The following is a 20,809-nucleotide window of genomic DNA, read 5'->3' as shown; positions in this document are numbered from 1 at the left end:
GCCTATACAGTCTCTAGATCCCTCTCATTCTGATGTATGTTCGATTCGTCCATGTGCCCCTTCCACTCGAAGCCTGCCAGGAGCCGCTCCTTGTCCGTGCCCCCTGCACCATGCCTCTTGCACCGGTGATCACTCCTCGCCCTCGTCAGTGCCCGGGTGTCACAACTTGCATGTAACAGGAAATGCATAAACCTCAAAGGACGAAGGAATTTTAACTTACCAACTCCAAGACAGCAACTTGAGTGGTGCAAAGAGAAACTCTTGCCACCAGGAAAGTTCAGGCACAGCCTGATTGATGATCAAAAGAAGAATGTGAGAATTTATAAAGAAAAGAAGAAGAATTGTAAAAAAAAAGGAGGAGAAAAGATCTTCAAGAAAAAATGCAGAAAAAAGGTGCATGCAAAAAATGACTCGAAGTTTTGAAAAGTTTTCTTATATACTACTGTCAAAAATCACTCGGTCCACTCAAATGCACACACATAGCTTCCACTTTTTATGATTTACTGGTCTTGACATAAACTATTATTTAAAAATTTTCATTTCAAGTTAAACACAGTAAATAAGAGTTTTAAATTCTAAATTTTAATTAATTCAATCTTTATTTAAAATAATTATATACAATAAATTTTATTAAAAAATGTATAAATAATTTAAATGATTTTTTATTAAAAAAATCAAAATATTATTGTGTAAGTTTATAAAATAAAATAGATATACTAAACTAATTATATTTTCATAATCTGAAATTAATATAATAAATATATGAGAGATAGAAATACCAGTTTTGTGATGATTGAAGGGAAGGACTAAAGGAACATCTAATAATGATACTAACTTTTGATAAAAGGATCCTGTTATGCAAAAATAAAAACTAACCATTGACTGCCTGCCGACCGTTACAGTGAAACAAAACTAAAATAATAACTGAAATATGGTTTTACTGATAATTTTAACAATTTTTTTAACAACTTTTTAATAATTCTATTTTATTATTTTGTTTGAATTTATTTTTAAAAAATATTTAAAAGGGATAAATCACACTGTAAAAGAAAATGTTTTAACAAATAAATCTTCATCGAAATTACTAATTAACCCTTTATTCCTTTATCAATTTAAGTTTATTTAACCAATAGTACTATATGGCATTAGGGATATAGACGTCATAGCCCTTCGTTTTTACCGAAATATGCGTAGAAATTTTCGTCACTGTGTTTATTTATATATATGATTTCCTCAAGCATGAGAATTCTTGTAACAGCTAATTTGCGTTTCAAGAGAAGAAGCTTTGACCATGGCTTCTACTTTTGAGGTTGATTGTGGCTCAGACTCAGAGAATGAAGAGTGTCCGGTGAAGCAAGTGGAGCTCACTGTGCCTAAAACTGATGACCCCAACATGCAGATTCTGACGTTTAGAATGTGGGTTCTGGGGATTCTTTCATGCGTGTTGTTGTCCTTTGTAAATCAGTTTTTCTGGTACAGGACGCAGCCTTTGCTTGTTACCTCAGTTTCTGCTCAGATTGCTGTGGTTCCTATTGGCCACTTCATGGCAAGGACTTTGCCAACACGTGTGTTCTTCAAGGATACAAAGTTTGAGTTCTCACTCAACCGGGGACCTTTCAACATCAAAGAACATGTTCTCATAACCATCTTTGCCAATTCTGGTGCTGGAACTGTCTATGCAACTCATATTTTGAGTGCAGTCAAGCTCATGTATAAAAGAAAGCTTGATTTCCTTCCTGCCTTACTAGTCATGTTAACTACTCAGGTTTTCTTCACTACCTTTCATATTTATTACTCTTTCTTCCTCTTTATAAACCAGATTTAAAATTATATTAGTTCAAGCTTCCATCTGTAATACTTTTTTATTAATTGTTTTCAAATCAAAATACCCGTAATTAATACCAATGAAATATTGTGTTGTATTAACAAACATTTGGGTATGATCGATCATAGGAATTTTGGGCAGATTTTGTTGAGTTAAATTAATTACTTCTTTAGTGTTAACAAATCTAGGGATTTACATATAATTAATATTTCTTTTGTACTTAGTAACTTGATGTTCAGATACTCAGAATCAATTGTATTCAATCTTGTTAAAGTTATGTCAATCTAGGGAACACGGTATTAAAGTCAACTCTTGGATAATTATGTCAACAAAAACATGCATACTTTGTTTGTATTTCATGTCAATTACAAGGTCAGCTTTCAACTTATGCGGAATTCATTACCATATGACTTGGTTGTATTCTATTCTTTGGAGACTGAACAAATCCTCTGGGGCCCTGCCATGTGAGAGAAGATGAAAAATGAAAGGAATATATTGAGATTTGAATCCCAAGGCTCTGAAAATTGTAGCTTAAAATTTGAAAGGCCTTAAAGAAATCATTTACTTTTCACTAATACGCTTAACAAAGTTTGAAAAGCTTAGGTTGGTTTTACTTGGTCATAGACATATTAGTTTCTTACAGCTTTAGTAAAGACCATTAAATGAGATTACATTATTCTAGATAAAAATATTTGAAGTTTTAATCAATATTCAGTCCTGTGACATGTACCACCCCAAATTGCATGTGTGGAAGCTAGTGTAAATGTCAATTCTGGCAGTCTTAGTTTCTGTCTTTTTTATCATCTTAATTGTACATTCACCAGAGATATCACTAAAATAGATTATATAAGAGATAAGTGATTTCACCTGACAAGTGATGTGTTGGAAAATATACCTGCAGAAAGAAACTGAGATAGAAGTGAAATGAAAGAAAAACTACTATTATGCATAGTATTGTCCTATTTAGTTAGGGATACTCAATAATCTTTTAACATTCTTAGTTCCTGGAATATGTAGAAAAGATTGTTGCAAAGCTATTTCTTTTCTTTGTCATGGTATTAATTCCTGTACTGTATTAATGTTATGGACTTGTGTGGAGTATGGTCCTAAGTTATGCTTTGTGATTCAAATTCAGGTTCTGGGGTTTGGTTGGGCAGGACTATTCAGGAAATTTCTAGTTGAGCCAGGGGAAATGTGGTGGCCTTCTAATCTGGTTCAAGTCTCATTATTCAGGTGAATTTTCTTTGGAGTGTTAGCAATACACTCTTAAATATACCCTTTCTATTCATCAAAACTGAAATTTTCAATTAACTTCAATCATCAATAGAAAATGTGCTAAATGAGTGTGCTGCTAGCATTTTTTATTTAGCTAGTTATGCAACAATGCTGATTCAGTACATTAATGCAGTGCTCTGCATGAGAAAGGCAAGAGGCCAAAAGGAGCCACAACACGAACCCAGTTTTTCCTGCTTGTCTTGGTGTCAGGCTTGGCTTACTATGTGTTTCCTGGCTATATGTTTTCAATGCTGACATCTTTCTCTTGGATTTGTTGGGTTGCCCCCAAGTCTATTCTTGTCCAACAACTTGGTTCTGGCTTGAAGGGTCTTGGAATTGCAGCATTTGGATTTGATTGGTCTACCATTTCTTCTTACCTGGGAAGTCCATTAGCCAGCCCTTGGTTTGCTACTGCTAATATTGCTGTTGGGTTTTTTCTTATAATGTATGTGATGACACCAATTTCTTACTGGTTTAATGCCTATCATGCCAAGACTTTTCCAATATTTTCAAGTAAGCTGTTCATGGGAAACGGTTCCCGGTATGACATTTCAACTATTGTCGACTCCAATTTCCATCTTGATCGGCATGCCTATTCAATCAACGGGCCTGTGCATCTCAGCACATTCTTTGCAATGACATATGGCCTTGGATTTGCAGCACTTTCTGCTACCATTGTGCATGTTCTGCTCTTTCATGGGAGGTAGCCACTTTGTTCTCCATCATCTGATTTTATCATCAATTTGACATGTGTTTGGATGTTATTACTGTTAGATGTTAGTATAACCAAAACAGTGAAATTAAACCTAGATATTTTATCCCCCCTCACTGCTCTATGAAGCTCCTGAATGATTCTGAACTTCTTATATTAAACACCTTAATCTTCAAGTTTGTTTTTGTCCAGAAACATATGTTCCCTTTACAGAAACTTGTTCTGTGCTAAACTGAATTTCCATGTGCTTACATTATCAATTACTTTAAGTAGTTATGTTTGCAGTGAAAATGTAAGTATAAATCAAGAATCACTTAATATGAAAGTCTGCACAGGCCCCTACCCTGTTCCAAGTAATTTTCTTTTGTGAAATATGCTATGTCTTTCGAAATTTCAATTTCATTAACAATTATCATATGCGTCCTACGCAGGGAAATATGGAATCAAAGTAAAAGGGCCTTTGGAAACAGTAAAAAAGTAGACATACACACAAGACTCATGAGAAGATACAAATCAGTCCCAATGTGGTGGTTTTACATCATTTTAGTAGTGAACATCGCTCTTATTATATTTATTTGTGAGCACTACAATGAATCACTCCAGTTGCCTTGGTGGGGTGTGTTGCTAGCTTGCGCAATTTCCATTTTCTTTACTCTTCCAATCGGAATAATAAATGCTACAACAAATCAGGTATCTCAACAATTCACTTACTGAGCTTGCTAATTTTACAATGGTGCTAAGGAAAATTTTCTAAGACCCCATCTCTTTGTTCTTAACAGCAACCCGGTTTAAACATCATAACAGAATACATAATTGGTTACATGTATCCAGAGCGCCCTGTGGCTAACATGTGCTTTAAGGTGTATGGCTACATCAGCATGACTCAAGCACTAACCTTTTTGCAAGACTTCAAACTTGGACACTATATGAAGATTCCTCCAAGAACAATGTTCATGGCACAGGTAAGCTGTGATTCCTCTATCATTTTAAATGTGAACCTTTAAGAGTTGATACACACACTAGGAGTTAGTTCTTATTTGAAGAAACTAAATCTGGTTGCAAATTTCACTGTACATAGGTTGTAGGAACAGTGTTATCGGTATTTATATACACAATAACAGCATGGTGGTTGATGAGAACGATCCCTAACCTTTGTGACACCAACACGTTGCCTCCTGATAGCCCTTGGACTTGCCCAATGGACAATGTGTTCTTTGATGCATCAGTTATATGGGGTCTTCTTGGACCACGAAGAATCTTTGGAGACCTTGGTGAATATTCCAAAGTGAATTTCTTCTTCCTTGGTGGAGCTATTGCTCCCTTTCTGGTTTGGCTTGCTCACAAGGCTTTTCCTGGGCAAAAGTGGATAACTCTAATTCACATGCCTGTGTTGTTGGGTTCCACAGCATTGATGCCCCCTGCAACAGCCGTCAACTTCACTAGTTGGATACTGCTTGCATTTCTCTCAGGGTTCGTTGTTTATAGATATAGACAACAATGGTGGAAACGCTGCAATTATGTACTGTCTGGTGGTCTTGATGCTGGAACTGCCTTTATGACAATCTTACTGTTTCTTGCTTTGAACAACAACAACATTTCACTTAACTGGTGGGGAAATAATCTTGAAGGCTGCCCCTTGGCTACTTGTCCCACTGAGAAAGGCATTGTCGTTAAAGGTTGTCCCATTCACTGATACAAAGTTCGAGGTGGAAATCTTAGATTTTATTGTTTGGCTATTGAGTTGGTGGGTTTAAATACATGTGAAACTTATTTCTCAGGATAATTTGATGGAAACTAGAAAGTGCTAAAATGTTAACGGTTTAACACACATGAAAGGATAATACTTTCCGATACGCACTAAACCCTTAGCCCACATGGAAACTAGAGATAATTGTGGTCGATTAAATCGATGATTTACTACCCTTCACCAAATAAACAGCTGAATAAAACAATGAATGGCACATCCGCTGAAAATTGCGACTAAATACTACCTCAATCTTCATATCTCTGCGCTAGATACTTGGGTGTACAATGAGACTTGGGTCGCATTATTGGTAATTTTAAGACACAAACCCTAATAACAAGGGTTGTTACATAAGAAATGAGATAAATCACAATTAACTAAATTTCCATGTCATGTTAATCACTAACGTGTTATGCTACCTACCTTTCATGACCTACCATTTTTAATTCTGATATGTTGTATTTTATTTTATTTTATTTTATTTTATTTTATTCTAATTTTTTTACTTTTTACATTTTTTTTAAAAAACTATTTTGTCTTTGGACCAAAATATAAATATAATTAAAGACAATAACGTAATAATTATGTCTTAATAAAATTTTACGTATTAATTACCAAACAAAAATACCAACGTCTCTAGAGTACATTATTTCTAAAACCCTGTTCATCCCTCCTCAAAAGAATTTTCATTTCTGAAAATTACATTCAAAAGGAAACGGAAACATACACACAGAATTTCATATATTTTTTCAGAATTACATAAACCACAAACACATAAATTTTCATAAAACAATAACAACAACAATCTATCAAAAGAAAATCATAACAAAATAGTCAATGTAATCTAATCATACCAAACAAAATCACAATCTATTCACATAGGCATGCATTACAATCACACGAGAAAAGCTAGACGAGCTCACTTCCCAAAAGCTCCAAAAGATTTTTCGAAAACCAGGCTCTAATACCAAATATAACGCCCAAACGTATTTTCAAAAACCTCGACATTTAAACTTGTATTGTATAATAGTTTCAAAACACTTATCCATTTGCATTATTTAAAATAATGAAATAACTCCAATTACATTGTCTTAAAAACTCAATTGCAATAGCATTAAATAAAAACTCCAAGTTTGTCCCCCATCATCTCTGGGATCTATCATGCTTTAACACCATCTACAACATCATCTGCTATCGCATAATACATTATACGATCATTGCAATAATATCATTCACAAACACAAACACCTATAGGGTAAGCTACCGTTAAAACAATCATAATAATAAGATTTAACACACTAAAATATATCAACCATAACAATCACCCCATACTCAATAGTAATAACAATAGGATTCCTAATCTTCTAACACAAGTCAAATCCTATTAAATTTACTTGATCCTCGATCCCCTTGATTTGACTCTTATTTTATACACTCGGTAGTACTTATGCTAACTACTCACTAAACTATTATAATAACACTACGATCAACATAACATCACCTGAAGCATTTCATACCATGATTATCATCATAGATATACCACCACCATGATTATCCCAGTCATAAACAAACCATGAGCATCACCAAACCATAAACATCATAGTGGAAAGAGTCAGTCTCACTCATGTACCCTACCTCATTGACTGTAGTCGTTCCTCCATCCCAATCTATAGATTCCCCATACAAATACGCTTGAGTAGTCCTGCAATCCAGCTAAGGAACATGTAATTCTACCACATAAGGACAAGGAAGACACATTCACCCCCACACAAGGAAGACTCAATACCCGAACAACATTTTCAATGCACACAAGGCAAAAGGAAACACCTATCTGTAGATAGCACCAGGATTTACGAGGTACCACAAGTAGACTTATCCTCCACTCTTATGTTCATCAACCACATACTTAGGTACAACCCAACACTCGTGCTCCAATCTCATCCAAAAGTCAAACCTGACCTTAAACATAACCATTAATCCCTTCTTTGATTATCATCACGTTTTACTGTTCCTCAAACTTGATTTACGTGGCATCCACATAAGTTGTTAACAAGAGGATGTTGCTTTTTCGATACCGAATCATATATTAAAAATGAATGAAATGAAACTCAATCCACTACGGATAGATAAGTTAAAAAGGTTGATTCACTCACGTATGTAAAAATAAAAAGTATAAAATATTTGTTAACTTCATTGGCACCCTTTAACCATCATCATCAATTGCGAATTACTCATTTGACAAGAATTTTCTTCTAAAACATTCACAACCAGAAAACAATGGTCCAGAGCATCGTTTAACACTTCCAAGCAAATCGACCTTAACCTTCTCTTGTCTCCACTTCAACTCACGGATCAAATATGTGCTTCAAACCTTAAGCCCACCACCAACTTTCTCTTCAACTTTGCTTCATGTTCCACCATCCGCAAAATGAACCTTAGAAAGACGAGTTAACAAACAAACCTTAGAAAAGAAAGGTGCAGGAGGAATGGAAAAACGTGAAGTAACAATAGAAGAACATGAGAGGACCAAAGCTAATGGAGCGAGGATTGTAGAATACCAATCCAAGAAGAGGCAACAATGGTCTAGAGCACTATGAAAGAGCCGTCATGGTAAGCTTGCGGAAGCCGAGATGGAACAAGATGGAAGGGAGAAGTGTTGTGTGAGACGAACAAATGTTCTTGGAGTTATTGTGGTGTCCACAGTTGCAATTGTGGAAGGTGTGAAGCTTGCTTCCAATTTTTTTCAAGGCAAAGAAAATACAGTTTCAATTTAGAACAGAGCTTTTTTAAAATATAAGCAAGTTCCAAATCAGTTCACCATAGTTCGCCATAACCTAGCTCAAAATAGTATAACCCGAAAAATTAAGTGAACTAGACCAGTTTTAAATCATAATCAACAAAAATAATTAACTTATCCAATCCAACCCAGCTTAAACTTGTACTGAACCAAGTTGGCTCAGACTCATTGTAACATGTCTACTAATAATGCAATGAATAAACTGCATTTTTTTCAACAGCCATTTTTCTCTCCTGTCAAACACTCTACATCATTTGCGATTGTTTAAGAAATTGTGGTAATGCAACAAGTATCAAATGGCATCAAGTTTGAATTAACTTTCCGAGCATGATTGCAGTATTCGTTTAAAGTCCGAAAGTAAACAAAACTTCGTATTTGTTAACACGCAGAGTGTATTCCACGTTACAGGAAATCTACATAGTACTAAGAGCACTCTGTAAAACAAAACTCTTTTCTTTACTGTTTATAGCGTATAACAACAAACATACAAGTTCGCATATGATCCCTAGATCTAGATCAAGGTCCAGAAAACAGGCATCTTAGTAGTACGCATTGAATCTCTTCCAACATCTTCAATCAAGTCGCTCCATCTACAACGTAGTATAGAAAATAGATAATGAGGATGCATCAAATATAAGAAGAACCAGATGAAAAAAAAAAAAAAAAAAAAAAACAATCAGAAGAAAATATATTATGAAGCACTCGCCGGAAGATGCAGAATAGCGGGTACATTAAAAGGCACGAATGAGACATTACATCTACTGATTTCTTAATAGTGATACAAACAAGAAGGAAAGCATATATCGATCATACCTTCCAAAGACCATCATTGAGATAATGCAAGTTGTCAACCCCAATTCCTTTGTTGATTGCTTTTCTGAAACCACATAAATATTTAACTTGAGTACAAGAATCAACCAATGAAAATTAATATAAGCAAATCAAAAAGTTATCTTTATTTTGACATCATCGACTACTTTTATTCTTTAATAACAAAAAGCAAATGCTATGGCATTGATTTAAGCAACACTATTGATATTATAGGAGTAAAGTGATGCTTCAGCTTTAAGCCTTTAAAATACAATGTTGAATTTTCAGTTGAGCTGGTGATAATTTGATAGCAGACCCATCATGATCAAACTTGGTTTGCGTTAGAAAGACGGGGAAAGGCCTGCAGCTCATTAAGGGTCAATTATAAATTGTAGTCTGTAGACCAGTAACTGCATAAAAATACAGTAAATGGTTTAGAGGGGGTTATGTGATTGAGAAATCATGTAAGGAGTGGATTCAGATCCATGAAATAGTGTACTGCTTCCAATATCCTCAGTTTCATTCAATAAACTAAAATAAATAAATAAATAAATAAAAAAAAAAAAAAAAAACTGGTCTTTCGCACTGTTTATCACTGGTCTTTCAATCCTGTTTTCGTTATTGCACAGTGGTGATACTGAAAAGGAATTAGGTGAGGGGGCTAAATACATATTCATGCAAATACTGTCAGAGGGGACTGGCATAGAAATATGTTCATAGAAGCCAAGGAAAAAATTGTTTGGGGAGGTAGTTATCCCCCACCTAGACTAGTAGGTCCACCCTTGATTGCACATGAGAGATCATACGCTCTTAATGAGATATGGCAAAAAAAATAAAAAAAATTTTAGATCTTAAACTTTCTCTTAAATGTATGGTAGAAGAAGCAGGTTCCAATTGACTGAGGAACCTACATGACCCAAACCAAACCAAAAGTAAAAAAACGGATTGATTTGGGAGGTAAATTAGTACAAGAATATAAATCTAATTTAAGTCAAGTCAACTAAAGAGCTTGAAACTCATAAAAGCCAACCCAATGTATTTCTATATATGCCTTACGAAAAAAATAAATCACTCCCATATGAATCAAAGATAAAATTCTATTAAATATTTTCCTCCCTACCCGTCAGTGACCTCTCATGGGCCACCCATCAAAATGCAATCATCATAGCTCATACTACAAATTGTTGACAATGAACTAGGGATTTGAGTAGAATATTGGAATAAATGGTTGCAATTAGTTGCAGAGAACAGCATTGCTGAGTTGATTTCACAAGGTGGCAAGCTTGATGGTGATGGGTGTGGGGAGCTTGAGAAGCACCCATCTCAGGCTTGAGATCAAGTGCAGCTAGTAGGTGAGTCGTTTTGTTGTATGGCGGAGTTGATGAAAGTGCAAGGGGTGCAGAAATGTGGGATGTTAGTTGGTCTTACCAGGCGAGAGGGTATTCTCCTGAAGGGTGATTCTGCTGTGGCTGCAATTTGTTACTTAGCTTTATCTTACAAAATTTGTCTACAAAATTATTGAAAATATGGCAACCACATGATCATACATAAACCAACTTGAATTTGATTGCGTTAGTTTGGTTTTGTTCATCCTTGAAAATTTTTAAAGCTCAAACTAAACATTTTTAATAGGTTTTGTCTCATTATGTAGTAAACCCAACCCAACCACAAACCTACTTACATGTTTATATACTTTAGCAGAGTATCCATTTATTTATAGTGAAAGAATTCATATTTAAATCATCCAAAAAATTCCTCCAACCAAAGGACGGGATAAGAAAAGTTTCTTACATGTCTTTTGCTGACATTTTTGTAAAGCCAATAGCAAGAGCATGCTGTTTTCCTTCAGCCATAATCGCCTAAAATCAGATAAATACCTTATTATGATTAATATAAATTCACTAGAAAATGCTTACTTTGAGCATTATAATCAATATATGTATAGAATATAATGGAAGTACCACTGGATATTCTGCTCCTACATCCTCATCCAAGAAACCCCCAGGAGACGTAAGACCGGGACACATTATGTTTGCCCCCGCCAAGACAAATCTAATTGCGCCACGATCAACTTGTAACTTCTTCATTATATTTGGATCTAAAAGGAAAATATTTAACAACCTATAATTTTTCCACATAACATTTCAATATCTTTTCATCATATGAGCTGTACCCAAAGTCAGCTGCATCCTCAATAATTTATTGTAACATTGAACATTTGAGATGTAAAAGACATGAAATATGCAGTGAGTTAAAAACCAGCGAAATGTTCACAATTATTATTACTATTATTATTACTAGACAAGTTAAAAAATGCATGAACTATAAACTTACATTGATGGAGAAGTCGCAAGGTGGGCATGTATGGTCCATCACGGACACTGAAAAACAAAGGCACGTTGTTCACAAGAACCAGGTTGAGATGGTTCTGACTACAAGACCATGGGAGAAAAGCAATAACCAGTTAGCAACCATAAAAGATATGACACAGCAAAATGCACAAGAAAAAGAACCACAATCAAACCATTTAGCAACTATAAGAGGGGACTTCTTGGGAAGTATATCATCCAACACAGGTTCAAGGCCTGGATACTGCAAAGAAGAGATTGCAGTTAGTATACAAGCGACAAAAAAAAACTAATGAGTACCGAAAACGAATGTTGTTATACAAGGTTAAACCTCTTCTGCAATACTTTGCCGTATTTTTCGTTGAACAGAGGCCTTCACTTGGTTCTGTGCAGACACATCTTCGCCTGAAAATCTGGAGAAAAATTAAATGTAAATCTGAAGATAAAATACTGGAAAATCAAAGTTATAATAAACAATTGTTGGGGGAACAATAGGATCATGTTCATGGACATGAATTAGAGAACAAGTAACACATTTTAAAGGAATTATCGAGTGGTTGGGGGAAGGTGATACTAGGAAAAGAGGGCATTGGGGGTTCCAATACAAAATAATGTTTTAGGGTTTATAGCACCATCCCCGTCATCAATGGTGCAACTGGCAACGAAACCCCGAAAAATATCCATAGGAAAAACCCGTAATGAAAAAAAATAGAAACAGGTTTTGAATCACATCAGAACATAGGAAGAGTGATTTAACAGTTATGTCTGTGTAGAGCGAGTAAGCGTACTTTTTGAACATTTTCTGCAGCGTTTAGCTTCGGAGTGAATCTGTCTCTGACAGGAAAAATTGTAGAAAGAGAGAGAAGATGCAAACGCAACTGCGCATCTCTCTAACTGGTGTTTCTGTATTTGGACCATTCACACTAAGGCCCAATACCATTTGCGCCTTTTGGTTCATAACAAGCATTCACGGGCTAAGACCTAGGATTTCTGCACATTATGCATGAGTGTTTCTCTCCGCACCTCTCTCGTCTTGTATCTCCAATATTTTCAACAATGTCCAAATTGCCCTGCAGTAAAATATTTTAACTAAAGCAAAGTTTTAAAATTTTTCAAAATTTTCCTCTTTTGACCGTTTGATCGGTTTTACCACCCTTAAATCTCAAAACCTTAAAAACAACTTCACAATCTCTCTATAAAAACCTAACCGTCACGAATCCTTTCTCCCTTCATTCTTCGAATCTTCATCATCTCAAAAATCTTTTTCTTCCTATATTGTTGATTGTTTCGTTTATTATTTATTTTTACGTTTATTCTTTGTCATTCCTTTGCTTGGTATCCTTCATTCATAAGGTTCGTTGTTTTGCGCTTCTTTCATTTCCCTTTGATTCATTGATCCATTAAATGTATATATAAAGATAATATATTAGTTTTTATGAAGGTTCTCAGAAGTTGAAAGCGTGTAACGGAACCCAAAAATCCGTTTTGGCCTTCAACGGATTTTAGAATCCATTGAAATCCAAAACGAATTTTAAAATTCATTGATTATGTAATTTTTTTATTTTTAACTTATTTTCGTGTTTTTTTAATAATTTAATAAGGTTTTACAATTATATATAACTATATAATTATTTAAATTTATTAATTTTTGACATGTGTTTATATTATTAAATGAAAAAAAAAATTAGACAAATATGACAAGAACTTAAGGTGTATCTTTGCATTGGGGAGAAAGTTCCTCGCAAGATGAAGTGATGAGGAGACATACTGCATAACTCGTAGAAGGCGTTGAAAAGTTGAAGTTAATGTTGAGTTAAATGAGCATCCAAATATTCAATTTGGGGAGCATCAAGTTAAGCAACTTAAGGAGGAAGAGTGTGAGGATGTTCCTCAAGTAGAAGAGGAAGTTGGTTGATTTCTAGGAGGTCCATAGGATACTTCCTTGTTAACCACATGATACCTGGTCGTGCCTTATGGTAGAGTAGGTTAATGGAAAACTTGAATTTTAATGGCTATTGTTTACTTTCAATATATTTTATATTAATTTTTATTGTGTAAGATAGGTAAGAGATCAAGTTGATCTTCCATGGTAAATAGTTAAATAAGTTTAGACCATGTAACGAGGGAATTAAACAATTTGTGTTGAATTTGGATTTGATGCCTCTTGTCGATATTTCATACGATTAATATTGGCTGAGAGAAGCCACTTTGAGACCAACACTTTCCATCTCTCGTAGGTGAGATGTCGATGACATTGGATGATGTGTCGTCACTTTTGCGCCTCCCAATTATAGGACAATTTTATAATATTGAGGAGTTGGAATTTGAAGAAGCTCGGTCAGCCATTGTAAAGCTTATAGACATGGATCGTGCGAGGGCTAGTGCTGAGATGAAAGAAGCATGCAGTTTGAAAGTGAGGTTAATCTAGTTGAGAGGCATCTATGATTAGTGTTGTGACCAATATAATAGTGGGAGTATGTTGCTGGAGCATATTTGTTACATCTAGTTTGATGCATTATCTTCGTGAATAAGAGTGTCACATCCATCTATGTGTCTTATTTATTGTTATTCAGAGACTTACACACGCATAGGATAGATATGTTTGGGGTGTTGTTGCACTAGTTCACATGTACTAGTAGTTAAGAGATGCCGATTTTGCTATAACAAAGCAAATGACAAGATATTTGACTCTTTCACATATACACATATACTTTTTACTTATATTTCCTTTAATTGTTTTGTTGTTGTTGATGAAGGATTAATTAATTTTTTTTAGAGTTGGATTTATGAGAACGTCTTTAGAAAGGGAAGGAGATGTGTGTTGTCTTCTTATGATGAAGAGTACCGCTTGGTAGGTAACGGGGATGTATGATTGCAGCCTGGTAGAGGTGATGTCACATTTGGTAGGTTCGGAAATGCTGCCAATTATATTCTATTCAATCCAAAATGAAATATTTCTTTACAACAGTAGAAAGGAAGCAGTCATCACCAATTTCAGGTATTACATGTCTCGGACATATCAGGACAACAATGACCCTACAATATATAATTCGTATAGATCTTGGATAAAGTAAAGAAAGGAAAAAAAACACACTTTAAAACATGAACTTTGCTTGTGTAAAATTTTTGTTTTTGATTACTGTGCCTTAAATGATACAAGTAACCAAACGACTGCGAGACAGTTTTCTAAAAATAAGAAGACTGTTTATCAAGTATATCCAATTGAGCAAGGCCTCTACCAGCAAGACTTTTCAAAAGGCTATCTTTCCCTTGAGTTATGCCTACCAAGGCCATTGTAGCCATAGCTTTGTACTTATTTCTCACTTCATCTAGTTGAAAAATTCGTTCTAAAGCTATTAGAATTTTTTCCTGCAACCTGGGAGCTTCAACACTCAATAATTGTAACATCGGTGCAATGGCATTTGAATTTGCAAGTACCTTACTTCCACTCTGCGGTGCTTCACTATCAACCAAAGTTAGTATCGCATCTAAGGAAGCTTCGCAGGTTCTAACATCCGTGTCACTAAGCAAGCGCACAAGGGGCTCCAAGGCATTAGCTTGCAGAATGCAGAATGAATTCTCGATTGAGCAGGTGCCTAAGTGTGCTGGGCAACCAGTTTCTCGGGCTACAAAGCAGCATTTGTAAATACCTGGCTTCTTTATCCGCTCGCTCAAGCGATAGGAACTTTCCGAAAACTGTTTGATCGAAATGGCTGCATTTCGTTTTGTAAAGGGTGTTCCAGAAAGCAGTTGTTGCACCAGTACTGGGATTATGCCTTCTAAAGCCACACTCTTCTGCCACTCCAGATTCGACGAGACAGTGAAACGACAAAGAGCTTGAACAGAGTTCTCTATGATTTTGTCTGAGGCATGGCTATGTTGATCGGTAAGACAAGTCAAAATAGTTTTAAGTGCCCCAGAATCTAGAAGCCACTGGGTCATCTGAGACTCCTGCGGTAGTTTAGAAATGATACCCATTACAGTAATCATCTCCTCTGCGTCATCAGAAGCCTCAATGATGGCAAGCAAGACTTCAATGAATCTTTCAGTTATATGTGGTGAGATGTTGCCATAATCATAGTCTTCTGTCAAGCAATAGAAAAGCTTCAAGGCATTGACCCGCACTTTTTGAGTATTAGTCTCCAATAAGTTTACCAATAATTTAGCGGCCGATATCTGCAGTAAAATATAACTATGAAATCACCTGTACACATTTGATGGTAATAATTATTAATACAGCTACTATTGCTGCTGTTATTAAGGTTGCCAGAATTACTCTGTTCCATAGTTTGGTACAAGAAAAGGGGAGAGTGTGTGAAAGGTAATGTAATAGAATATAACTATGAAATCTGCTGTAAATATATCTATGAAATCACCTGTACAAATTGGATGACAATAACTATTAATACATCTATTGTGGTTGTTGCCATTAAGGTTTCCAGAATTAATCTGTTCAATATTTTTATATAAGAATCGATGAGAGTGTGATAGAGCATGCAATAAAACTACTTTTATAAATCTGAAACAGCTTTTTGAATAGCCATCAACCTTAACTAGATTTTTAGGGGATAGAATTTAGTGAATCGCAATTATAGAAATTGAGAGTATAGTTAACTGCTGAAATGCAGTACAAGGAATTCTTTCGTACTCAATAAAAAAGACTATTTTTTTTCCTCCTATCTTATTCCACTTGTTTTTCCTCAATATTTTCCTAATCATGTAACATTGGAGGCTTAAAATTTGAAACTTCAAAAAAAAAAAAATGCTCACCTGTCTCAACCGCTTTCTGATGCGGAAGCCATAGAAAGATTGGCTCAGAGCCTGCAAAGCTTTGAGAATCTTGTTTTGTATCTCATGGTCTGTCAAAGAAATTAGAGAGAAGAATTTGTACACATCTTCATCGGAATCTAAGAACGAAAGCTGTTCTGCTTCAGCTTGTTGGTGAGTTGTTGACATCGCAAGATGCATTATTGTGGCAACAACCTGTTCAAGCAGAGTAGGTGACTGTAAACTGTGACAGTATAGCAGTTCCAACAGTGGTTGAGCAACACCTTCCTTAATCATCTGCAGGCAATTCTCTGGCATGCTTGAGAGCTGTAGTAAAGCTTTGACAGACACCTTCTTGATTTCCAAATCATCATTTAAGAGCAGCTGAAGAAGAGGTTGCAATGCCCCATCTTTGACCAAAGACAATTTATTCTGGTCTATTAATGTAATTTCTGACAAAGTTTCAGCCATGACTCTTTTCACATTTTCTGGTCCTACGTGAAGGAAATAGGTAATGATAACCAGTGAGTACATAGAGATGCATGTCAGATTTATATTTCACAAGCTTAAAATTGAAATTTTTTAGTAAAAAATTCGATGTCTAGTAGTTTAATTTTCAGTATAAAGTTTTATCTGTGCATTCATTATATTTTCACCTGCACTTCAATGGCTTTGTCATGTGCATACTCTTAATTGTTTTTTGCATATATATGTAGTATACAGATGCGCATCTCTGAAGTCAACGCATTTAATTTCTATTTTAACAGACGAGAGGTAATTTATACGCATTGAGAAAGGAAGAACAACAAGAAACAAAATGGGAATCTTCTCTGTTATGTGTTGGAGCTATAGTCAAATTCAAAGAGTTTTGTCTGTAGGCCCAAGTTATTAACGTATATATAATTCATACATATGGAGTTTGGAAAAACTGTCTTCAACAAAAATTCACTTACAAGAGAATAAATAGAGAAGTAAAACAAATCAACATCCCCTATCCGGTAAAAATCAAGTTATACACTTCAACTTCTATATTTTTTTGGAAAATTTAATGAGAGCATCCAAAGAGGTTAACAAGTTGACTTTCTGAGAGAAAATTGATTCAGTTTTACTTTCTTACTTTTCTATAAGTGATTGTCGATATTCGTCAAGTATTTTAATATGTCTATTTATGTCCTAATTCGTAGAGTTGAATGTATATCGATGTCAATTTCAAAAAATGAAGTCCCCCCTTTGATCCTCGAAGAAAAGAATAGCAAATAAACAGAGAATTTTGAAGTTCTAAGACAAATAACTACAAGTTTAGAGGGTGTGTCTCGTTTATAGATTACCTGTAGAAAGTTTCAGCAGTAAAGGCTTAAGATAATTTGCCTTGGCCATCTCTATAACATTCTGATCAAGGAAAGAGAGGTTCTCCAGCAGCTCATGTGCATTTTTGGCTGCTTCGACATCATCACTATTTAACATTGTTACCAGCAGAAGTATGCTTCCTTGAATGTTTCCTATGAGACTGCACAACGTTTTACTTTTAGATAGCTCCAACAGCAACTCCAATGCCAACTTGCGCTCCTCAACTTGTCGTGAAAGTGAGCGAACAATCAATCCTAGTCCATTATCCACTATAGCAATATCATCCTGCCATAAAGAAACACCACTATCTTTTTTTATGAAATATCAATATTGGTATCAGCTTTACATTGAGCAATCTAAAATGAATAAGGTAAATAATGAGAAGGAATTATGAGATACCTTGTTCTGCGCATTATCCATTACAAGCATAGACAGGATGAGTAGAACACGCTTCCTTATTTCACGATTTTTAGAACTAAGAAGTCCAATGAGAACAGTAATGTAATTCTCAATTTGTAACCATTCCCGGTGCACCTCTCTTTCTAAGCACAGGTCCTGTAATTTGTCTAAGGACCGAATCACTTCCTCTTCATCATTCGTTTCAAGTTCGGATTTGATGGTAGAAATGGTAATCATAGTGTTTCTATCCTTCCATTCTTGAATAGACATTTTAAGAGTTTTATTTGGCCTCAGGATTCTAGTATCCAGAGGCAACCTGGTCAAGGGACAGAGATTGTTCCCTTCAGCAAACCATTTCTCTATTTCACTTCTCTCAAATGTCTTCCCAGAGGAAGTCTCCACAGGGTCCACCATGATTTCATGAGAGATTGGGCAGTAAAAGGAATGCAGAGCTCTCAATGGTCTCTCTCCCAAGGAATTTCTCTTCTCAAAATACTTACTTTCCTTCTCTTGTGCTGAAGTTATAAAATCTGCCTTTCCAAGTACTGCAATAATCTGCTCCATGTGTAGAGCTTCTGACATGTCCATCCTTGACTTGGCATTTTCCATTTCATTTTTCAGATCTTCGAATTCTCTTTTCAAAGCACCATGCTCCACGGGGACCCCAATGGCACGTGCAGTGCCAGCTAGCAACTGAGTCGCATAGGACCGATCAACATTTCCCTCTTGTATTGCTGTCTCAACTTTCTTCAAAATCTCCTCATCTATTGCAGCAGTTTGATACTCAGCATCTAACATTTTTTGACACAATTCACTTATCTGTTGATTTAAACCAGAGCTAATGTTTAAAGAGGCCAAAGGGATAAGAGTTATGGCACGACCTATATCCTTGGTACAACAATTCAAGCGGGTAACAATCTTTCTTGAATTGATTAAAAGATAAACCTTACTTCTACTGTTGCACTCAACAGAAAGCTGCTTAGCAACTTCAACCTCTCGGTTGAGACCAGCCATAGCCTTTTGCAAGCTCCAGCCGTTGTGTATGCCTTCCTTTGACAAAGACTTCAATATAAATGAAACATTCTCCAAATGAATAGCGAATCTCTTAAAATTTTCCTTGTGAATGACAACCTCATTGGCTGCTTTCACAGTTTCAAAAACAGCAAGTATGGTCCGAGAAAGTAACTCCGATGTTGGGGCAAGTGAGGCACGAGTTAATAACTCGTTTTCCATCTCATACCCTCAGGTTTCGAAAGCCAAGACTCATTGACCAAAACAGTGATGAAATTTACATATAATACCTAACCAATTCTTCTTACACTTGCATCACAACATAAACATAATTGCATAAATTTTCACTTCAGATCCAAAGCTCGATTTCAGAACTGCCTGGACCCTTGTGTGAGTGAAACATACATCGTACAGCCGAGAAACATTCTCAATTGAGACAAACGGTTGTGCGGGATAAGCTGAAGGAACAGAACTCACCATAGTAAGTCCTAAAGTAAGAAAAATAATTTTGACCATAACAGAAAAGAATAATACTGACAAATGGTCAACGGCCATTCCAAGCATAAAAATCAATAACAATTTTGTGTTTGTATGGTTAAAAAATCCAAATTAAGAAACATGAACCAAAATAAAAAAGAAGATAAGAAATCCTCCCTCGAATGGACACTGGACACTCCTCTTTGAATTGAACAACAAAATCAAAGGCTCAACTCAGCAAACCAAATGAATGTAGATTTTTCCTCTAACATGTGAATCCAATAACTTCAATATAATAATATATGTGTGTGTGTGTGTGTCATGCGCTCAAAATTTCTTCAGATACCAGAGAAATACAGAACTAACCTGAGACTTCCAGTTTTGGCAGAATTCCCAGAAAAAAATAGTTGAAAGAAAAAGGGAAATAAGAAAAAAAATAAATGAAATAATAATAGAATGTGATGATACAAAATTATATTCATTAATGATTCAACAAAGAATGGAGTTAGAAGAGGGATAAAGGAAACTAGACTCAAGTGAATTATAGGTTGGAACCAGTTATGCGTGTGCCCTTTTGAGTCTTGATCTTGACTCGGTTTTCTGTTGACTAATTGCTTGAATAGTCCTCAGAAGTTGCGTCCCAAGAAGCCAAAACTTCCTTTTCTACTACTACTCTGTTATAATTGCATTATCTGACATTGCGACCAACCTATCTGGTTTTGCCACGTCACACTCACAACCTTTTAACGAAAGCTGTGATGTCGTGGATGACGATGATAAGAGACCGTATATACCGTACACTGTACAGCACTGAAGCTGTAGTGAAGATTACGCTACAGCTACCTTATCTTTCGTTAAAGTAGCGCCAACTGCAGGTAAAAACAACTCAGTTTCTATTTTTCACTTTAAATATAAGTAGAGTTTATATATTTTATTATGTTTATTATGTGGTGGTGTATGTATTTTGTATGGGAGGTGTAAATAATGAATAATATTTATTATTAGAATTGGGTTTTTGGTTGTTTTGGGTCTTAAGCGGTTCGGGTATCGTGGGCTGAACAATAGATAAATATAAAACCATTGAGGTCTTGGTTTCTACATCTCTGTAATTACTAATTGCACCCAACACTAACATAAAAAGACAAAAATATCCTTTATCATTGCACACACTATTGCTGTTGCCTCACCGATTCCATGACAGGCGTTAGTGCAGAGAAAGAAGAAGAAAGAAGAAGGAGAACGCCGAAAAAAGCTTTGTAGTTATCATTATCATTAAAAGCACAAATATCTTAAACTA

At 35.4% G+C, this 20,809-nt stretch overlaps 3 protein-coding genes across 5 annotated transcripts; 1 reads left to right on the top strand and 2 right to left on the bottom strand.

Annotated features, from left to right (window-relative positions):
• Nucleotides 1-1,231: 1,231 nt before the first annotated feature.
• LOC106775265 (oligopeptide transporter 6) lies at nucleotides 1,232-5,768 on the top strand. The gene is made up of 6 exons (XM_014662367.2): nucleotides 1,232-1,765; nucleotides 2,961-3,058; nucleotides 3,234-3,803; nucleotides 4,244-4,502; nucleotides 4,592-4,774; nucleotides 4,891-5,768. Exons 1-6 carry the CDS (start codon nucleotides 1,292-1,294, stop codon nucleotides 5,503-5,505), a joined length of 2,199 nt encoding a protein of 732 aa, XP_014517853.1. The 5' UTR covers nucleotides 1,232-1,291; the 3' UTR covers nucleotides 5,506-5,768.
• Nucleotides 5,769-8,643: 2,875 nt separating this feature from the next.
• Nucleotides 8,644-12,439, bottom strand: LOC106775261 (malignant T-cell-amplified sequence 1 homolog). Its single transcript, XM_014662358.2, has 8 exons — nucleotides 12,300-12,439; nucleotides 11,843-11,924; nucleotides 11,688-11,755; nucleotides 11,498-11,595; nucleotides 11,125-11,261; nucleotides 10,955-11,022; nucleotides 9,167-9,230; nucleotides 8,644-8,943 (listed from the first exon to the last, which is right to left on the bottom strand). Exons 1-8 carry the CDS (start codon nucleotides 12,308-12,310, stop codon nucleotides 8,926-8,928), a joined length of 546 nt encoding a protein of 181 aa, XP_014517844.1. The 5' UTR covers nucleotides 12,311-12,439; the 3' UTR covers nucleotides 8,644-8,925.
• A 2,166-nt stretch (nucleotides 12,440-14,605) lies between these two features.
• On the bottom strand, nucleotides 14,606-20,215 carry LOC106775864 (U-box domain-containing protein 44). Of its 3 annotated transcripts, none has more exons than XM_014663090.2 (5): nucleotides 19,879-20,215; nucleotides 18,025-19,493; nucleotides 17,607-17,910; nucleotides 16,282-16,772; nucleotides 14,606-15,687 (listed from the first exon to the last, which is right to left on the bottom strand). In XM_014663090.2, the coding sequence occupies exons 2-5, from the start codon at nucleotides 19,255-19,257 to the stop codon at nucleotides 14,698-14,700; spliced, it is 3,018 nt and encodes a 1,005-aa protein (XP_014518576.1). In that variant the 5' UTR covers nucleotides 19,258-19,493; nucleotides 19,879-20,215; the 3' UTR covers nucleotides 14,606-14,697. The 3 variants fall into 3 exon arrangements, with proteins under 3 accessions (XP_014518576.1, XP_014518577.1, XP_014518575.1); XM_014663091.2 differs by having other exon boundaries at nucleotides 20,068-20,215; XM_014663089.2 differs by having other exon boundaries at nucleotides 18,025-20,215.
• Between the last annotated feature and the right edge of the window lie 594 nt (nucleotides 20,216-20,809).

The sequence above is a fragment of the Vigna radiata genome, chromosome 10 (genome assembly GCF_000741045.1).
Source record: "Vigna radiata var. radiata cultivar VC1973A chromosome 10, Vradiata_ver6, whole genome shotgun sequence".
In the NCBI taxonomy this organism is placed as follows: Eukaryota; Viridiplantae; Streptophyta; class Magnoliopsida; order Fabales; family Fabaceae; genus Vigna; species Vigna radiata.
The sequence above is the reverse complement of the archived record's forward strand: the minus strand, read 5'-3'. Positions and strand labels throughout refer to the sequence as shown.

Coding starts and splice junctions, on each gene's coding strand:
- LOC106775864 (XM_014663089.2), bottom strand. CDS start 19,257: ATGGAAAACGAGTTATTAACTCGTGCCTCACTTGCCCCAACATCGGAG. Junction 17,911..18,024: donor TGGATAATGCGCAGAACAAG/GTATCTCATAAT, acceptor TCTTTATGGCAG/GATGATATTGCTATAGTGGA. Junction 15,688..16,281: donor TCAGAAAGCGGTTGAGACAG/GTGAGCATTTTT, acceptor ATTTTACTGCAG/ATATCGGCCGCTAAATTATT.
- LOC106775265 (XM_014662367.2), top strand. CDS start 1,292: ATGGCTTCTACTTTTGAGGTTGATTGTGGCTCAGACTCAGAGAATGAA. Junction 3,059..3,233: donor GTTCAAGTCTCATTATTCAG/GTGAATTTTCTT, acceptor ACATTAATGCAG/TGCTCTGCATGAGAAAGGCA. Junction 4,775..4,890: donor GAACAATGTTCATGGCACAG/GTAAGCTGTGAT, acceptor CACTGTACATAG/GTTGTAGGAACAGTGTTATC.
- LOC106775261 (XM_014662358.2), bottom strand. Junction 11,596..11,687: donor CCTCTTATAGTTGCTAAATG/GTTTGATTGTGG, acceptor ATGGTCTTGTAG/TCAGAACCATCTCAACCTGG. Junction 11,262..11,497: donor CTTGCGACTTCTCCATCAAT/GTAAGTTTATAG, acceptor TTTTCCTTTTAG/ATCCAAATATAATGAAGAAG.